The sequence below is a fragment of the Macadamia integrifolia genome, unplaced genomic scaffold (assembly GCF_013358625.1).
Source record: "Macadamia integrifolia cultivar HAES 741 unplaced genomic scaffold, SCU_Mint_v3 scaffold2390, whole genome shotgun sequence".
Taxonomy (NCBI): domain Eukaryota; kingdom Viridiplantae; phylum Streptophyta; class Magnoliopsida; order Proteales; family Proteaceae; genus Macadamia; species Macadamia integrifolia.
The window spans coordinates 29371-51019 of record NW_024868683.1 but is presented as its reverse complement, the minus strand read 5'-3'; the positions used below and the strand labels follow the sequence as shown (position 1 = coordinate 51019).

General features: G+C 35.8%; 2 protein-coding genes across 2 annotated transcripts in view; both read right to left on the bottom strand.

Annotated features, from left to right (window-relative positions):
* Positions 1-7888: 7888 nt before the first annotated feature.
* LOC122066430 (myb-related protein 308-like) lies at positions 7889-9339 on the bottom strand. The gene is made up of 3 exons (XM_042630232.1): positions 8982-9339; positions 8726-8855; positions 7889-8617 (listed from the first exon to the last, which is right to left on the bottom strand). Exons 1-3 carry the CDS (start codon positions 9112-9114, stop codon positions 8029-8031), a joined length of 852 nt encoding a protein of 283 aa, XP_042486166.1. The 5' UTR covers positions 9115-9339; the 3' UTR covers positions 7889-8028.
* A 4793-nt stretch (positions 9340-14132) lies between these two features.
* Positions 14133-21649, bottom strand: part of LOC122066436 (zinc finger transcription factor YY1-like) — a 9750-nt gene continuing 2233 nt past the window's right edge. The window contains exons 3-6 of the mRNA XM_042630237.1: positions 20617-20816; positions 16792-16881; positions 15282-15425; positions 14133-14867 (exon numbers count right to left, since the gene is read on the bottom strand). Coding sequence (XP_042486171.1) covers positions 14340-14867; positions 15282-15425; positions 16792-16881; positions 20617-20816 — 962 coding nt within the window. The 3' untranslated portion in view covers positions 14133-14339. The remainder of the gene's footprint in view (positions 14868-15281; positions 15426-16791; positions 16882-20616; positions 20817-21649) is intronic.

The window sequence follows — 21649 nt, the reverse complement described above, 5'->3', positions numbered from 1 at the left end:
AAAAAAAAAAAAAAAAAAAAAAAAAAAAAAAAAAAAAAAACCTCTTTCCTTATCTTGAGCCATGAACATCTCTACCTACGTTCTATAAATAAAGACAAATAGCTAGATAAGCTTATAAGAACAGAAAAGAGAACGTAATAAGGAACATGGCCCACGTTATCTACTAACATGGCTAGCAAGAAACAAGGAGCTCTATCCATGATAGATTGGTAGGTAAGTCAACTAGGCAAATCAATCTCTACCCCAATAAGTTACCTCACAAAAAGAGAAGAACAAAGAAGAAAAATATAGTAAACAAAGAAGAACATATGGGCTCATGATCAACTCAATCTCTAAAGTCCATTCACCCATTATCTATTGTCACACCAAAGCCAATAAATACACACATAAGTTACAATTATTGTGATTAATATATTTCAATGGTTAAGTGTTGATATTGATAGTTTTCGGTCTCATAAAGCAAGAGGCCAATGGAATTAGGTGCCACCATATGCGAGTAACGTGGGTTCTTGCCTGGCCTGCCAGAATAAAGTTAAACTTTCTTTTTTGACTTATAATAAGAGAGAGAGAGAGAGAGAGAGAGAGAGAAGTGAATAAACTAAGAAGGAGACCAAGACCCGAAATTTATGAGAAGAGACAGAAGTAGTTGTCTATGTGATGTCATTCAGCTACCAACCACCAACGACCACTTCTCATGTTCTTTCCAAATTACAATCCAACAAGTTCCATTAAAACTGTATCTATATGGCTCTTGCAAGTTGGTAGGGTATCTCTTTTGGGGTTATTATGCCCTTAAACAGTTAGGGAAGCTTTAATTTTAGTTATTATTGTTGTGAGAGAATCCAAAACTCCACAAGGACAGGTAGAAAGTAGGAAAAGGTATCATCATCAGCTTCCAACTCAATGAGGTTGTCGTCACATGAGACCTGCTTCTTAACCAGGCCTTTTGGAAGGTAAGATATCTTCTAATCTAACATTAATAAGTGATATCACATGTGTGAACCCACTCTCATGACTTTGGGTCCCTTCCAAGTTGGTAGGATTTCTCCTTTAGAATTACTTTGCCTTAAAATTGGTTTTATTGTTTAGATGAAAGTTATTATTAATTATGATTGTGCGAGATCCCAAAAGGACAGGTATATAATAAAACATGAAAAATCTTAAGTCTAATTCAATGAGGTTGCCTTAATATGATTGTGTGGCTTTTGCGCCAGCGCAATGGTTCAATGAAAGCACTTAAAAGGCATTCAATAGGAATTATATATATATATATATATATATATTTTTTCATTTTACTGTGGTTGAGGCTGTTATTTTGTCCTTCCGGTATTTAGATGTAGGCTCCACGGCTCCACGTAGAATGATAATCTTTTTTCCCTCAACATTATTAAGAAATAAAGGAAAGAATATATAAGCCAACCGAAGCATCCAACTGAACTCACAAGACCAAGGCCTTAGAGAGGAGAAGGGACCACAAACAGGGACAGAAGGGGAAGACCCTAACTTGATCAGGCTAGATTAATCTAGTTAATCATCACACATTCAGATCCGATAAAGGATTACCATGAACACTAACCATTTAAAAAAAAAAAAATCTTTCTTCTTTAACTTTTTGGGGAAGGGGGGAAAGCTGGGGCACCTCATGATGTGTAGGAACCCACATTTGATATATATCCCTTCCAAGTTGGGAGGATTGGAAGTTTAGGTAGTTAAAAGTAATTATGTTTTTGATAGGATCCAAACTACAGATAGAACAGGTTTGGGTTCAAATAAAATAAGCTAACCTTTAAAACTTTACTCCTTATTGTTTCTTGACAGCCAAAGGAACTCAATGGAAAGACTTATTTTATTACATTGCATTCTATTTGGGTATCCATACTTAATTCTTTCTTCTTCTTTTTTTAACGTATCTTACTTAATTCGAAACTGAAATTTTTTATTATTGGGACCTCCTGAAGATATATCACCTCGCCAAATTTGAGCAATTTTTTTCAACCAAAAAAAAAAAATGACCTATAGAAAGTGGTGAAGAGATGGTTTTCAGATCATGTTCCAATGAGAGAGAAATAATATATGTATATATATATATATATATATTCAAGAATGACAAGATTCCTGTTGAAAAGACATGAAGCACACCCTTTACATTTATTTATTTATTAATTTTCTTACTTGTAGAACTCAATAATTAGGTCAAATTTTGGATGTTATAAATTGACAAATTCAACCAAGTTGATTCATCCAATATTTTGTTTTCAAGTGGAGTTCTTTTTTCTCCTTAAATAATTTTTTAAATCTTTTATTTTTGCAGAAAATATTTCCACCACATTAAATTCAGATTATTTTCATTTTGTCCTACATTTTATCACCACATGGAATGATTATTAGTAATATGGGGTACTCTTTAATTTCAAATTTGGTGGACTAATTCAACTATATGACTATCTATGTATAGGTTTTTCTTTCCTTGTCTTTTCCACTGTTGGCAAACCGGGTTTTGATAAGGAAAACAAGGTCGAGTCTGGTCAAAAAATTAGAAATCTGGTCAAGAGTCATGGTGACTCGTCCTGTATTAAAAATGACAAGACTCGAACTAAATCATACCGAGTTATTCAAGACTCGTTTGCTTTGCCCAGTCACAACAAAACGGCCGATTCTTGTCAAAATTTTGAGCTTGTATTTCTGAATAGTTTTAAGCTAGAATATTTTCTAATGATGTTAAATGTTCAATGTCTGAGCTTATGCATTGAGTCTAGTGACTATTGAGTGTATACATCTAAATTTAATTAAAAAACATGATTCATGACCATGACATCTCCAAGTCGGATCCTATCACTTTTATCCAATAGACAATGAATGATGGGTTTCATAAAAAAAAATTGAAAAATAAATACTTTTATTCTATATTGTCTCATTTTATTTATTTATTTGGATTACTTGAGAAAGACTAGTATGGGAATGAGAGGGGGAAATTTGACATGACTCGCCTGATTTTTTGTTACTCGCTCTGACTCACTAGGTTTTGAAGATGATGAGTCAGGTCACAAAACCTGGTTTTCCAACAATGGTCATTTCAGTAATTATTTTTAGATAAATTCTATACTTTTTTGTTTTCAAAAAATTCAAATATCTTAAGAGGTGTTAGATTTATTAAAATTTCAACAATTGGTATATGATGGTGTAAACAATATACCACCAAAATTTTAACATAACTAAATGTTACATGACAGTTATGTAAAGTGCGATGAAAAGGATTTTGGGTCAAGGCCTTGCTGAACCCAGCTTTCTTCTTTTTTAAGAATCAAAGTGTATATATATATATATATATATATATTTTAAATGAGTATAGAATTTCAAGAGTAATGTTTTTTATTTTTTGTTGATTAATTTGAGAATTACTTTTGTTGATTAATTTGAGAATTATGTTCTTGTATGTATTACAATTGACCTACATTTCTAAAATAAATTTTCCTTTTTACTAATTATAATCTTATGTTTCATTTTTCCCACAAACTTCATTCTCAAATTTGTCTAATATCCTCTCCATTGATAAAACAAAGTTAATTTCAATTCATTGATTAATCAAGTAAGCAATATAAAAAATGAAAAAGTATAGGCACTCGTACATTTTTATTAGTAACTTATTGTTTATCTAAATTTTTTTCTAATTATAATCATATGCTTAATTTATCTTGTACACTCCATTCCCATATTTATATTAGACCAAGCTTTCTTCCTTCCTTTTATTTATTTATTTATTTATTTATTCTTTATAACAAACTATGCTTTCTATTGATGAAACTAAGATATCATTACCTTAACAAAAACAAGAATCTAATATAGTATTTCTAAAAGAATATAAAATTCTAGGATACTACGAAGAAGAGGCAACCTTGGGATTATTCAAAAGTTAAGCCCTGAAAATGGAGACATCTCAAGTCAAATATTGCCGATATCCAAAAGAATTGGATCCTCTCTAGCCGGCTGTACCCTCTAACCCCATTTCACACCATCAATGAGATGGGGTGTGATAAAGATCCTTATTAACCATCCAAGATTTAACCCTTAAAGATTTCCCACAATAATTAATCTCTTCCTCCAGTCATATACTATTGAAAACCAGTATAAAAAAATTAAAAAAAAAAAAAAAATCTACAAGGTCTTTGTGCAACAATTATAACAAAATATCTTGGTATATCACTTTACTTATTAGTCAATATCTATCAATTTATTTATTTATTTTTCTTTAAGAGATGCAATATTGAAAGACTATGAGTACTACAATCAAACATTAGTTAACAAAATTACCCTCCAAAAACATTTAAAGCTCGATCAATTGAAGAGAGTTGTATAGTCCATGATCAGCTAACTCAACCTTCGTTTTATTTGGTAGTATATATATATATATATATATATATGAGCATTTCTTTTCTTTTCTAAGTGAGCAAGTTCCTATATAACTTCTTTAGAAGTTACAATACTTAGTCATTCTATTTGATACATTATTACATTATAGCAACAAAAAAATTTACTTAGTTTTCTTTTCTTACAATTTGATCTAAAATCAACCCCATACATTTTCCAACCTTCAAGATTTTTTAGTCTTTGTTAATAAAATCTATTATTTCTTTTCCATCTACCATCACTCTAAGATTATGGAGACCCTTTTTTTACTTTTCCTTAACTCATTCCAAAGTTAATAATGCTTATTTTGATTTGTTGATGCACACTGGGGTTCTCCCAACTACCTGCACAATTAACTAAATATTCGAAATCATAGCCTATGTACTTTTATGTGTTTCATAAGCAATCAACTCTCACTTTGAAAAACATATTGGAAAACCTTGTTTAGTTGTAATTGTGTTATTTAAAAAAATAAAAACTTTAAAATCATCAAAAAGGTGATTAAAACATTTAATTATTTTAACTATTAACCCGTCAATTTCTCTTAATTTTCCCCAAAATAATTCCGCAAAGGCACCTAGTGGTGATTACAACTTTTAACTGATTTTTGAGAAGATAAATTTTGCAACATGTAAATTACCAAACAACACAATCAATAGCCAAATGGGTTTTTCAGTTTTAAAATCACAATGAAAAACTACTCCAAATATTGCACAAATTAAATAATTTTTTGTGCAATCCAATCTCCCCTGATCCCCCCCCCCCCAAAAAAAAAAAAAAAAAGAAGAAGAAGAAGGAGAAGAGAAGGATCTTAATATTCATCAATGTCATAGTTTCAATGACTGAAATGTATACTGTTAGAAGATATGGATAGAAAAATACAATATGGAAGTTTGTCTTGTACACATGGATACCTCATATCACAGTATGGTCTGAATTTTTAAGCCACACAAAAGAGAGAGAGAGAGAGAGAGAGAGAGAGGACTTCTTAATTTATGGAATGATACAAGGAGTTGGGGACAATAATAACAATCTCTAGTGGGAAGGTCACACAGTATCTATTGATCATTGTTTCCTCATGGAGGGGCACTCTTTTACAGAAGAAAAAATGTGGCAAGGTAATAGACTGATACCATACATCACCTTTTGAAATCATTTCAATAACTTTCTTTTCAACCATGGATGTAATATAGGAACCCAACAAGAAGAAATAGAATAGATACTTGATGACCTATTTAATTCATTAATAGAAGGACATGATATCATTAAGAACCTATGTTCACTTCGCTCTTATCTACTTCCTCTAAAAAAAAATCATGAATTTCAAGGGTTCCTCTAAATTACAAATCAAAAGGCAAACTATACCTTGTTTATATTCCTTGAAAAAAAAAAAAAAAATTCAAACAGGCTTTTTGGAAAGCATGCTATTTTCATACATGTGATTTATTCTTTAGAATTACTCTAATAGGTTTCATCTCAAATTTATTGATCCATCTCAACAATATGACTTGTCATGGTTGAGTAGTTAGACAATATTTGAAAAAATATTCAATCATAATTTAACTTATTCAAACAAGGGTCAAGATCGATAGACATGGCATCCATGTGCCACACGCTAGAGGGTGGCACCCATAAGGGCATGAGGCATCATACAAAGAGATGCAGAGGTTATTTCAAAAGGGAAAAGAGAGAGATAGACAAAATGCCTACTAGCGTGTGGCATGCAAGCAGTATGCATGCATACCCACCCTTTTCCCTTCAAATAATTTGTGAACATTATGATAACACATAAAGTGCGAGAAGTTTTCCCTTCAAATTAATTGTGAACCTTATAATCACACATAAAGTGCGAGAAGTTTTCCCACACCGTCAGCATGAGAAAGAATCTGTATATCACACAAATTATTGTTCTGAAAAATGTATCATCCATGTGAAGTCTATATTTCCAAAGTAGGTGAAATAAATAAATATACGTATAGGACCCTCACTTTTTGTGAAAGGACATGAAAAAGAATTCGCACACGAATAATCTACCAATCTTTTGTCTCGTAAAGATTTAATTTAATATAAAATTTAATATGATTAGATGATGATATGATCACATTCATCCATTTGTGAACATAATAAAACTGCCATATATAAACAGCATATTAGAAAAGGCTCCCGCACATGACATGTAGGAGAGCTCTAAAAGGTGGTTCTTCATGTCTCAGTGTCATGTAGAGAGAGAGAGAGAGAGAGAGAGAGAGAGAGAGCACCCCACATTCCTCCAACTGTCGTAGACAAAAATGCCAAAAAGAGGAGTAGAGGTGGGTGAGTTAGGAGTTAGGATAAGAAGCAGAGAGGTCCCCAATGGTCTCTGAACGAACCTAACCATCTGTACTCACGTGTACCATAAATGGTGTTTGTATAAAAAGTATACACCAAGCATGAACGTGAGCTTTTCCCTTCATCCATCTATTTCCTTATTTCATATATCTTTTTGTTCCTTTTCTAAATAGTTCCAATTAATACTAAATTTAAATAGTTATTTTTTTAGGTAAAAAAAATTGGGTTGATTGCACATGACCATTTCTGACTCTGCTTAACTACCAAACTGCTTTCTTTCCTTTATTTAATCCTTGGTTCGGTTACCTACCACAACACCTCACATGCCCTTCATGCTTTTCCTTACCCTACTCCACTTCATTGGGGGAGAAAAGATAAAAAGATGTGATTCCACAAGGTGGGCCACCCTCACAAGTCACAGCCCTCTTATTGGAAGTTAGCAACCTTCTGGTGGGTACCCACCAATGAAAATTTTAATCCGACAGTAGTACTTACGCTGGTTACACATCAGATCATGATCATCATGGTTACACATGAGATCATGATCATCAGCCTTTGTGAGTCAATGTCCAATACTAAAAGAAACCCAAATCTCTCTTTTTTTTTTTTTTTTTCAGACCTTAAAATAATCCATAGTCATTCCATCACCCTATCAATTCTTTAGCTTAATTGCTCACAGCCCACATATAGGAAGATAAGAACATCTGGATGGGACCCACCTATGCAAAAAATAGTCCCAATTTCCCAATCCAACACACATGAGACCAGACTTTTTGAGTCAATTTCCAATATTAAAAGAAACCCAAGTCCCTCTGTTTTTTTCTAGTCCTTAAAATAAGCCATAGTCATTCAAGCACTCAATCAATTCTTCAATGGTAAACTACCTCCACCACCTGATATATACCATATATGCTTTCATAATGGGCTCATTAGTTTGAACCTTTATAACAAATTGCATTCTTATCAAGACTATCACAGTCACTGGACCCCACCAGCACCACTGCAATTACATCTAGGCTGTTGATTCAGAATATCAGATTGGTCCACCCCCCCTCTTAAACCTTTTGTAGTAATAGTAAGACCCCATGAAATAGGATTGTCCCCCACACCCATCAATTCTATTGATTTTTTTCAATATAAACAAATAGGATGAAAATTACCGAAGAAAATATAGATTTGTATGATTTTGATCTTTCTTTCAAATATCAAAAATCAAATTATATATTTTGATGATAAGAGGAGGAGAGGAAAAGATGGATTACATGGAAGGAAAGAAAGGGAACTATACTTTATAATCTATGAATCTAATGGACTGAAATATCTGTGGGCACCATTGGGTATCATGGTGGTTTGGCAATTGCAAGCTTGGCCACTTTGGAACCCTAATCGACAACACAAACAGATTGCTTGAGAGAAGATTGGTGGTGGTGGTGGTGCTGCTGCTGCTGTAAAAACCTGGTAAGACAATAGCTGTTGCTTTGATTCTGCTGTATTCGTTGATGGTTGCTCTGGTTGGAACGGAAGACTTATAGATAGATCAAGATTGAGCTCTGGGTACTGTGGCTGTTGTTGATGTTGTTGTTCTTGTTGGTGTTCTTCTGTGGTTCCGCTGCTGCTCTGTGCCTCTTCAGCCTTAATTTGGTTACTATTCATGACGACAATCTCCGGCGTAAGCGCAGGTGCCGGAGAAGAAGAGTTAATGACCCCATCAGAGTAAGGGGTGGTGGGTGTGGTGGTAGTGGTGGTGGTGACGCCGGCACCAATTGGTCGGTGAGTTTGAGGATCAATTCCACGGCTCAAGAGCTTGCGTTTGATGTGGGTATTCCAGTAGTTCTTGATCTCATTGTCTGTTCTTCCGGTTAATCTTCCAGCAATGAGAGACCACCTAAGCATTTGAAAAAAGTCCCCAATGAGTTTATACTGTCCTTGGAAAAGCTTTCAGATCCTCAATTGAAAAGAATTGACTAGAGGTAAAGAGAATAGAAGGGTTTACTTGTTTCCAAGTAAGCTATGGAGTTTGATGATAAGTTCATCTTCTTCTTCAGTAAAATTGCCTCTCTTGAGATCAGGCCTGAGGTAGTTTATCCATCTAAGTCTGCAACTCTTTCCACAACGGAGCAGACCTGAAACACAACATAAATATTTAGATAAGAGAGGAAGAAGAGGAAGGAGAGGAAGTTATGATATGGGTTTTCCTTAGTTTTTCTGATTTGAGTTGGGTAATAAATCCTAACTCCTAAGTCGGTTACCTGCAGCTTTGGGGAGAGATCTCCAGCAACCCTCACCATGGGCTCTGATGTAGTTGATGAGACGCTGGTCTTCTTCTTTGGTCCATGCACCTTTGTTGGTGTGAGCTTTCTCACAGCAAGGAGAACGACCCATATCTGTTTGTGTGTTTTACTTCTTTCTTGTGCTTGTGCCTGGTCAGTTAGAGAAAGGGAGAGAGAGAAGGGGTCTTTTGTGTGGAGCGAGAGAGGTAGAGAGAGAAGAGGAAGAGATGTGGAGAAGGAGTGGATTGATGGAAAGTGGAGGAAGAAAGGGGAGAGAGAGGATTTATATGAGGCAGAAGGGGAGGAAGGATGGGGTAGGGGAGAAATTCGGAGTCCCAATTGACTCGATCCCTTTTGTGGGTATTTGACCGAGTTGGTGAGAAAGACGAGTGGTTACAAAAGAGGAGAGAGATGCTCAGTGCTGGATTTGGTAGGTAGGTCTACTTTTACGTGAGAGTTTATAGAGAGAGAAATTTTGTAAACAAAATCTCATCAAAGGACAGACTAGAGAGAGAAAGAGTTCTAAATTTCTTCCCTTCTTTAATATGGCCATATGGGCTTTGTCACCGACATCTTTTACAATTCCCACTCACCTCTGTTCTCCTTGGGAGAGGGTGATTTCGTCATTTTACTGCCTTTGGCCTTACCCTTTCCAGAGTCCCAACTTACAAGGAATTTGATCCTATGGAGGCGGGTTTATGTATGATTGTGCTTTTGAAAACGTTGGATTTGGATTGAGATTATGATGATTGTGAATGTGGGGTTGGGGGTAGTTGTAAGTGTTGATTGGGGAAAAAGTAGGGACCCACATGAGTGGTGTTTGGTTTATAAGTTTGGATCCTATGGGGGAACCCAGAAGAGTTGGTGGTTGGTAGGTCCCAGTCTGGTATGTATAGAAGGGCCCTCTCACTTTAGGGTGAGTGAAAACTCATTAAAAGTAGATCATTTTCTGAATTCAATGGATGATCTTACTCCTACCAAATCAATTTATGATCTTACTCCTACCAATTCAATTTATATTCTCTCTCTCCCTCTCTCTCTCTCCCTATGGTAATGCAATGTAAGATGTATCAAAACCATCCAATTGAAATAAGTGCTGGAATGAACCATGAGGCAGCTTGACCATGAAACACTGGTGCTTTATTGAAACATTGCCCACAAGATAAAATGTGGGTTTTTTTTTAGGGCAAAGAATATGTGGATTTCAATATCAATTGGTAGGTAGCCATTCAACTTTTAGCCACAGCTTTTGCTCTCACCTGACAAGAGTATCATGCTTCTAGAAACTAATATGGAGAGAGAGAGAGAGAATCTTTTAGGTTGGTGACCCACCTCCCTTGTTTACATCACTTTTAAGGTGGACCAAGTGGGCCTCATTTTGGTTTGGTCCTCTCATGCTATTCTCATTCCCCTTTATATTGAATTTTGGGTCTATGCGTTCTATCTAAGATTCTTTTTGACCCAAATATCATTCTAATTCTAATATTGTTCCAAATGTGCGGATTTAGGTCATGGGATCCAAACCATATTGGGGCAGAGGGGTTCGGCACACAACATAAAAAGTTAACCCTATTCTATTTAGTGGTTAGGCTCATCCATAATATAATTATCATATTTTAATAATCTTTTGGGAAATAATTTCTCACATATGTTTTATTATTATTATTATTATTATTATTATTATTATTATTATTATTATTATTATTGTTGTTGTTGTTGTTGTTGTTGTGGTCTCTTTTCTATCTTGATCATGTGGGTCCATATAAATTATACCATTTTTTGTGCAGCTATTGATGTGGTTTGAGAGATTCCCCTCACACTTGAGATGTATGGGAAACTCTTTCCCTAATCATTTTTAGATGGTTATTATGGTTATTTTAATTTTATTTGTTAGACTATTTGATTCCAATATTTCTTTTTAAGATCTAAATCATTTTTTGGATGACGATAGATTTTGAATTTAAGCTCGTGGCATCCACAAATTGGATGCGATGACACACGTGTTTAGCATAATGAATTATCACTTTAACCACTAAATGGGTTCCAACTGAAATTTCTTAATTATGGTTTCTACTTTCTAATCAACTTGATTTGTTTTATCTACCGTTCTAGAAGAATATCTTTTTGGCATTGGCTGGTGCTTTCCTCAGGGGGCACTACGGTGAAGAATACTATTATCTTATCACAACCATGGTTCTAAAGGTGAAAAGTTTTAAAAAAAATTCCTACTTTTTAAAGAAAATCAAGGGTGGATCCCTATCTGGTTCAATAGGAGTTGATCATTATCGCTCGAGGTCAATCTCAATCTTAATATTGATTACTAAAACCATGGTCACCCCAGGACATTGCCTAAAACCATCATTATCACAGTTCGGTATCAAGTTTAAGTAATTTTCAAATTATTTTAAAAACCCTTTTTTATTCCTAAATTAAATAACTTTTTAAGCATAAGAACCGACAACTAAAACGATGTTACAATTTTTCTTTTCCTTTTTTCTTAAAAAAAAAAAAATCTGTTACAAACTTCACCATTTGGTGACAACAAGATACGCCCATTAAATTTTGATTCAACTCAATTTCAGCATATATTTGACACTATGCCCCCCATTATCCCAGTATTCACAATGTAGGGTTGATAGCACTTGACCACCTTCTTCTTATATTTCAGGCCCTTGACCAATTTTTGGATACCCTTCATGGCCTAAAAGTAGGTCCAACAACCAATCAAATGAAGGTAAAATGGCATTTTGGGATATCTTTTTGGATAAATATTCAAATGGATTGAGTTCTATAATTGCACTGAACTTGGGTTGTACCTACTACCTACCACACTTTTAAGGTTTCATCGATTTATGGATTTGGATCAGGGTTTTAGTAATCCGAATCGGCCTTATTTCTGATTCAAATTTCGTTCTGATTCGGTTGACTCGGCCTCAAATTGGGAGCCCTTCCCCCCACCCCCTCCCCCCCAAAAAAAAACCTCGATTCAATCGATAGGGTTTCAAGAACAGCCATGGTTTTGATCTGATTCAGGGTTCAATCCATTATCAGATGCGAGAATTGGTCAAAATCGTAAATTTGAATCTAATTGTATTCGACTAGAATCCATGATCTAATTCCGATTCCCCAAATCATGATTTTACTAGAGACAATATCTAAGTAGTGTTCTTGGAGAGGATAATCCATTTTCTAAAAACCTATGGTGGCCAACTCAGTTTGTACCTCGGCATTAAACTTTTCAGGAAAAGGGTTGACAAGGAAACAGTTTAAATTGGTTGCTAGTCACCATCCACCAACAGGGTTTGGTTAGGGTTTGGCCTCAACATTTAATCCATTTCTTGTTGGAAACAACCTTAAATGAATTGGTGGGTTAGATGAGGCACAAGCAAGCTAAGGTTGTTGAGAAAGTAGCTCCAAATCAGGTACTTCTTGCACATTCACTCTCACTTTTGATCATCTTATCCAACCGGCCATATTATTTCGGGTCGGGTCTATCAGGAACCTGAAACTTAATCATGATGCAAGAAAGCAAACATAACTAAAGAAAAATAAACTCGCAAATAAAGTTGAAGAGCACTAAACACTCCATGTGAATGGCCCAAGGTGTGCCTAGTGAGAGTCGAACTTAGGATGTCTGAGTTTACGATTCGTACCAAATTCGTTGCTCACCACCTGGGTTCTAGGTGTAGTTTACCAAAATAGCCATATTAACCCTGAAAAAAAATCCTTGAGAAGATCCCCTACCTGGACCGTAGTTCTTTGAGGCCTCAGTAACAAAGTTAACATGTAGGGTAGTTCGATTCCTCCGGGCCTCAAGCCCCCAGACCTTGCAAAATCAGCCCACAAATCCATGCCACATAGCACAAAACATCCTACCCCCAACAAGTCCTAGCTTGTATGGATCCAGCAACAATTCACCTAGCCAACTTTGGTTCTGAAACACAGCAAATCCATCATACTTCAGCTCCTTTTGTTCTCTCTTCATGTTTTTTTTTTTTTCTTTTCACTTTTTGTTCCAAAAAAAACAGAAACGGATCATAAGTGCACCAAATAGAAGATTCCGTTTTTTCGTTCCAATAGAACGAAAAAACTCTAGAAACGTTTTTTTAGAACGATACCAAATAGAGCCTAATTGTTGGGAGAAGGATCAACATGTTGCTCCCTTTATATTGGCATAATACATGGCTAAGAAAAGAAGAGAGGAGAAAAGAGGGAAAATTCTATGGGTGTCGATTCGTATATAAAAGAACCCACGTCATTAAATTACGAGAAAAAAAAGAAAAATTTACGAGGAAGTTCTGAGGGTGTCAATTCGTATGTTGCTTCCCGGTCTTTGCCGATTCGTACAACAATCATAATTGTTATTCTTGTATGCTTCTGTTGTTGTTCTTGTTGTCATATTAAGTTAGATGTGTTATAAATCAACAAGAGACTTGAACACATTAAATCTCTCTATTAGCTAACATTTTCATTACCTTGGCATATTTGTAATTATAAATAATAATATTTAGTGTAAAAAAGAATTACTTTCTTTGCTTTTCTCTTTTATCAATAACCTAATCAAATAATATGTTTTCATAAATTGCAGTATCCTTAAAAACATTTTAGCTCATCTTCCTAGTCACAGGATATACTGGTGATGAAATCATCATCCTTTGTTCACATATCAACCTCTTCCATCTTCCCGGGTACAAATCATCTGTATAGACTCGGTTTGTAACCTCACCTTATGAAATGCTTGTTTGACATCATAGAGAATAGCATAGATGCTCTAGCTGAGAATAGCATGGATGCTCTAGCTGAATAAAATTGGAAGTTTACATCTTTTGTAAGCTGCATGGAAGAAAGAATATGGGCACAGGAAAAGGGACAATGGAGCAACTTGATGTAACCAGGCAAAGCGGCTAACCGGACAAATCATATGAACATGAAAGGATTAATTCCATGCATTAATGGATTCTTGATTTAGGAGAAAAGCTGATTGAGAATGAAAGGAATTACATCAATCACTAATCTTCTGTAGAATCAACCGTTTCTCTTCAATCTTCCAAATCACCAGACCACAATACAAAATTCAGTTGGAAAAGAAGACACCCAAGCCTACTCATGAAAATAGAATTGACAGAGAGGTACTAAAAAATGATGAATCACCTGAACTTCAAAGGATAAAATATCAAGTTCTTTGCTCTCTAAATTATTGGACCGCATGTAAAAGAGAAGAAAAATGCAGAGGAGGATAAAAGAAATTACATCTATCAGAAATATTTTATTGTAAGATCAAAATGGCACAATATTGACATAAAAAGATGGAGCACATACAGGGCAATATAATTAACCTTAATCCTCATACTCTGTCTCTTCATCATCCTCATTGTTCTCTGCATATCTCCATCCATCTTCAACATTATCACGATCCTCTTCTGTTTCCTCACTATCTTCTTCCTCGTACATGTCTTTGGTTGGCCATTGTTTCTTCACCGCGTTCAAATTTGGAGTCACATTTGAGCTCTTCCGCTGTTGGACTTTTGAAGGTGGCATCTTTGATGCAGGTTTGTTGGGCTTGCTTCGCTTAGGATTCTTCCCATTGCTACCTCTTCCAGCATAAGCATCTTGGTCACTGGCATCATCCATCTCATGATCATTATCAGCGACATTCTTGCCATTCTCTTCTGCATTATGACCAGGATGCTCCCTTTTCAAATGAAGGTTCAGCTTATACTCATGGATGTAGCACTTATCACATCCTTCATAAGGACAGGCGTAAGGCCGGTCAGATGAAGCAGAGCCATAATTCACTGCAGATGGCTTTGCAGCACTTAGTACCTTATCAGGTGGGGTGTTTTTCATCATATCCACTGCCATGCTCTGAAACATTAGGGAAATAAATTATAAAAATTCAGAAACCATCTTCTGCGGCAAAAAATTCACCAAGATCAAATGACAGTACTGGCTCATTCCACTCACACGGTACAAGTGTTAGTAATTAAAACCCAGGACACCAGTCCTTGTAGAAGTTGTATATTTTCAAAAAAAATTGTCTGACTTAAATTACGACCCTAAAGTCTCCATATACTCCCCTCCCCACCCATTACCCCAACCAGAGAGAGAGGTGAGTTACCCCCTAAAAGTGAATTACCTGACAAGACCCCACATTTTTATTCAAAAATGTCACTCTATAAGTAAATATCTACTAAGAAATCAGCCAAAGAAATGAAAACGAAATAACACAAACATGACTATACCAACAGATAACTAACATAGAGAATTAATAGCACAGACCTTTTCATGGTGAGACTTGATGTGAGTTTTTAACTTATATTCATGAGCATATCTCTTTCCACAATCTACATATGGGCAGATATGATAGTTCTCTTGTGAATGTGTTCGCATATGTGCCCGTAAGTTGAAATCCAGTGAGAAAGCCTGCATATTGCAGATTGCAATTCAGTTTACTTGGAAGTAGGGGGAAAAAACTTTCAAAATTGGACAGCATAGATAAACTACGTGTTTAACTGAAATTTCTACAGAAGATAATAGGGACAATAACTATAACAACACAAACAACAGCAAGATGAATTGACCAATAAATCTCCCCAAGCTCTACCCAAACTTGTAGAAAATACCCAGAACTACAAGACAGTGATAAGAACATCATTTCAAAAGACATGAGGAAAAAATAGTTTAATCAGAGAACAATAAAACCCATCAGTGTGGGAAAAATCGAGACATAGAAGAATTGATTAGTCATCCTTCTTAATAGACCAAAATCCCATGTAGCAAAATTTGACGCGTTCAAATAATTTGTTCTATCATCTTTTTCCTCAAAATACTCTTCATTTGAAGGGAAATTTACTAAAGGAACCAAATTTGATACTAATCTGAACCATACTGACTCAGGAATCACGTTTCAAAACATGCTGGCACAGGTCTTGCATGTGATTTGCAACTAAAACCTTGCTGACAAGGTCCCTCATGAATTGACAACCTTCTGCCCCAGACCAGTTGTTACTGACAGACATTATGATCCAATTAAACTTATGATGCCAATGTCATTCAGCCTGTCATCCGGGGCCTACTTTGGGTTGGATAGACAAAAATGACCCACTTTACCTTACAAAACAGAAATATTCCAGTGTCTTCCCTGATCATGAAACCAAAGGTTTGACCTTAACCCTGACCATGAACTGTTTGATCAAACATGATCCCTTCTATTTGTCGGAGAATGGACTGGTTTTAAAAACAGTTAAAACCCTCTACTTTTCATAACTCAATGGTGACAACTTTAGACACCCTAGTAAGTAGAATAATTTTCAAAAAACACAACTAGAAAATTCCATGCTTGAGATGTTATAGGTTTATAGAAGTGGGGGAAAAGTAGAAAAATGTTCCACAGAGAGGAAACAAGTACATATGAGCAGTTATGAGGTAACTAGTATAATTTCTGGCAATGAACAAATCAAATTGGCCAGTGCCATAACCACTTGTCCCAAAAGTTCAAGCCGACAACACGTATATCAACACCCCCCCCCAACCGCGCATGTGCAGACCTTCCACCCCACAAACATACACACAGTTCTGCATGTGACACCATCACCTGGCACTGAGGATACAATGTGTAGGGGCACAACACACAACACAATCTCCTCACACATACCAAGGATAGAACACCTGACCTGGATTTGATACCATGTTACAACCACTTACCCCAAAAGCACCAGCTTTTGAGGGCTAAAACCATGTATATCAGCAATAACACCAAAATGTCGCATAGAGTGGGCAAGAAAATTACTTTACCACAGCCTTCATGAGGACACACGAAATGTCTCTCTCCTGTATGAATAAGAAAGTGTCTTTTCAACTTGGAACTATCCAAAAATTTCTGCAAAAGAAACACAGGGTCAAGTAATCGTTGGTGAAAAGAATGCATTGCAAAATTGCAAGAATTAAATAATATGTGGCAACACGAGAGTTAAGTATATGATGATTCACCATCAATAACCCTCGCCCACCAGAAAAAAAAAAATAATTACAATTGGGCTTTTCAAAAAAAATATATATATTTTACAATTGGAGCTTGAATCCGTATTGGTAGAGCAACCATGGTTCAAGATCTCGGCGAGGTCTCATTTTTTTAATTCAGCGAGACAATCACAGGAAAAATGTAAAAACGACAAGATCTCAACTAGATCCCGCCTCTCTCCCTACTTTTTTGAAGAAAAAACAATAAGGAGCAAGAATTTTGGTGCTTTTGCTTGAGTATCCCCATTCCTACACTCATTGAAGCTTGAAGAGTACAGAATATTACCTCTTCATCCACATTTGGAGTTACTTTTCTTCTCAAGAACCATTTCACATTAAAAAAAAAAATCTTCTCATACCCATTTTTTCATGGAAACATCATCAATAATTGTTGGCTTACATTGAATTTTTTATATGTGATGCATATCACTAATCTATGGATTCATGGAGGGAAATAAATTTTTCTGTTTTTAGATTTTTTTATTTTTTCATTTTTCTGTTTAAACAAATGATGCATACTGACCTTATGTTGTTATGTAGCTTATGTCATTTCAAATTTTCAATGTATGTTAATGTGACTCATCAGTCATCAATGTTATTGTCAATCAATTAAGTAACTATCTACGATGTCTTTTAAATTCTTATGATTATTGTTGAAACGCAACCCTTAAACAATGCAGAAGATAATGGAAAAATAAGAACAAACAATGCACACAGATTTACAAGGTTCGACAAGATTGCCTATGTCCTCAGTGATATGAGATCCTGCTTCACTATCAATGGAGAATAAGGTTACGAAACTCGTCCCTCACACCTCTCAGTATTGCTTGCATTATAGAGAAAGAAACCCTCGCTACAAATATATAGTGAAAAACCCTGATCCGGAAAGTACACAATTGCTCTCAAATAAAAAATTCAAGCGAGAGACGCATATGCAGGGAGGCCTCCTGCCCCCCTTGCAACCCCCACGGCCTGCTAACCAGCTAGCGAGACTGCCGTCCTTCCTGTCGAGGCGCTGCACTAGTACTCCCTGGATTAAACTGTGACGGAATACAAGACATCGTACACCAACAATTATGGTGTGTCATGTGTTGATTATGGAATGTGGATTGTGGAATAGAGCATACTAGCCTAGGGTACGAAGTCAAAGTACCATTTTAAGTTTGATTTTTAAAAAACAAAGTGTTTCCATTGTGTTTAGAAATTCTAAAATAAGGTAAATACCTAGTTTCAGGGAATACAAAGACCATATGGCCACCGAGACCAACCACCAAGTCAACCGCTAAAAAAATACATGATCTATATCGCCAGATCTCTCTTTTATGGATCAGCGAGATGGGGAGCGAGATCTTAAACCTTGAGAGCAACCCTAAAACCATTAGGAAATGGGCACAGCCAGTTATAAGAATTTCTTTACAGAAGGGTTAGATTTTTCTTATACTTACAAAATTGCTGAAGGTTTTAGAGTCGATTCCAAGAAAACTATAAAAACCTTTTTTCTGTAGGATAAAAATCAGATCATTCAAACAAGATCCAAATGAAAAGTGACTTTATGAGAAGATACTATACTCCTTTACAAACAATCCACCCAAGTAGCCTAAAGTCAACAAAGGGCAACAGATCCAAAACATTCCCATTTATGTAAGCTGAAGAAGCAATGGTCATCAGATGAACTGTTAAAGAAACCAGTCCAACAACCTTCAAATTTAAGGAAACTTTTCTGTCTGATTCTGACAGGTCTACTAGAAGACAACAAAATTCAAGCTGATTGGTTGACCCTAAATGAATTCTCTTTAAATGATGACTACACTGATTTCTCAGAACCAGCAGTACTCTGACAATAAAATGAGAGAACTTCAATAACTCAAATATTTATCTAAACAGGTGCCTCCAATATTTAGAGAAACTCCTCTTTTAGTAGTTCAAGAACCTACTGAATGATTTCTTGAACAGCATAAATTACAAAAACCAAGAAAAAGAATTTGTGTGCAGCAACATAAATTACTTTACCTTCCTGGTTTTTCCGCACATCCATCTTAACATCATCTCTGCCACATATTTCTCTATATGACACGTCTTAACAACCCAACATTCTACCCCATACATCATAGTCAAACGCACAACAGTCCAATAGAATTTCCCCTTAAGCTTTAAAGGAATACATCGGTCACACAACTCCAGACACAGCTCTTCACTTCATCCATCCCACTTTAATTCTCTATGAAACATCATCCTCTATGTCACCTTTTTTTATTTATGGTTGACACCAGATATCTGAAATAGTCACTTTGTGGTATATCTCTCTCCCCTCAATTTTCACCATCTCTTTATCCATAGTGTGACAAAAGTTACACATCATATAACCTGTCTTCGATCTACTAATTCTAAAGCCTCTTGTTTCCAAGGTTGATCTCCATAGTTCCAACTTAGCATTAATCCTCGCTTTGATCTTATCCACAAAAACGATACCATCAGCGAAGAGCGTACGTCACTAGACCTCATCTTGGATGCTCTTGGTTAAATCACCCATGATAAGCGCAAACAAATAAGGGCTTAAGGCGGATCCCTAATGTATCTAAACAATTATAAGGAGTTTATTGTGATAAATCATAAACACCTCCCAACCTATTTATGAATTTATTGTTATATTGATTACTTCAATGAGAAACAGGTCTCATAAATCATATCAAATGCCTCTATTTTTGTTTATCTGTCAAATAAACATAAATTTAAACTATACCAAAAGAGCCTCAACTTATGAGATCAACTGATTAAAATTATAGTTGCATTTCATAAATCAATGGTGCTTTTTTTGTTGTGGACCAATGAATTAGTATTTCTTTTGGATCGTTCATCATTTTTAAGAAAATACTAATTAGTCACCTTTTACTCTCTCCATAGTGTTTCCAGAAATGTTTTTTGCACATCCACAATGTGTATCACATTGTTGAGGAGCGAAACATGGTCTCATACTAAAATCCTACTATATAGGTTCCCCCACACCACCCCCCCCCTTTTTCTTCTTCAGAAAAGTAAAAGAAGATTGTATTAATATCAAAATTCAAAAGAGGCAATCTCAACACTCAGGATGTTATACAGTTGCCAAACAGTCTACCAGTGGACCTACGAAAAGAACCAAACTAAATGACCCTCTACCAAAAAAATGCATCCTCCTTTACAGTAATAATGATAAACTATAACCTAAAACCACCCCACCCATTGACAAGTCCACCCAGACATCCCATATACCATAAGTAAAATTTATGTCCATATGGTTCCACCAAGGTTCAAACCTCCAATCCCAAACTAATAAATCGTCCCATCACCACAAGTTAATTGTTTCACTCTTCAATTCATCAGTATTGCTGTCTCTTTCTAAACAATAGAACAATTCATATGAGATAACCTACTCATCATGATCAATAGAACAATACCCTGACACTGGAACCAAAATTAGCCCCATAGTTCTACTCCTTTTTTAAGTGTTGCAAAGAATCGATTTATCGTAACTTTACACTTATAATGTCTCCTTAGTTTGCTAATTATATAGCTGTTCAGAAAAGCAATGATGGAAAATGTAAATGTGGCAAGTTACCCTTCCACATCCTTCATAATGACAAACATATTGCCTTTCCCCGTGGATATGAGAATGCTTCCTCAATGCTCCAGCATCAATAAAAGTTTTCCCACAGCCTTCATAGCTGCAAAGGAAAAGAACTTCTGTAGTAGGTTCTGGTTCCGGCTCTTCTGGCTCAGGCTCTTTAGACTTCTCTTTCAAGGCCTTCAATGTGTCCTCTAAACAGAAAAAAAACAACAAAAATGAAGGTGAGGCATCTGACCACAATCACATGACAACCACTCCAACTTACTAGATTTTTTTGTCGTCATGTAGAAAAATTAAATTGAGATTGCATCTTTGAGTAACAAAAACGAAAAGGGTAAATAGCAGATCCATGCATGAATTTCATAAAATACTTGGTAAGGAAATGCTCATGAAAAATGAAAAGCAACAGCACCATACTAGATCATAAGTGGTTCATATAGGGTGAGATAGTCAGCTGATCATAGTTTTTTCAGAGAAACAGTAATATTTCTGCACCAAGGAACTTAAAATTATGAAAGAAAGTCTAGTTCTTCATGCTGAATTATGACATATAGGAAGATGTACAGAAGTTACCAGGTACCCCACGCTCAATTTCAAAATGACAGTCCCAAAGAAAGTTAAAGGAAGATCAATATATTAGATTACTAGCCAGAGTTCAGAATTTGAAGAGCCCTAAGTGGTATACATAGTTGCACATACAACATCTAGATTGCCAACCGGTGGCCAAAACACAAGGATAAATCAGCCTGACTGCCTGAGGTTACAGGATCCATGAACATGGAAAAACTAGCAACGTCTTGCTTGGCTAAGTCATCCAACTTGGACGATCTAAAATCTGCATCAACACGAAACTTGGTGAAAACAAGTGTCAGGCCCACTAGATTTAGTGAGAGAATCTCCATTGACCTCCAGGACTAGCAGATAACCACCCAATTACCAGGGCTATTTACTCTTTTAAAATTTCTGTAACTAAACTAGCCTGATCTCCCACTCCCCCTCCCCCTACCCCCCCCCCCAAAAAAGG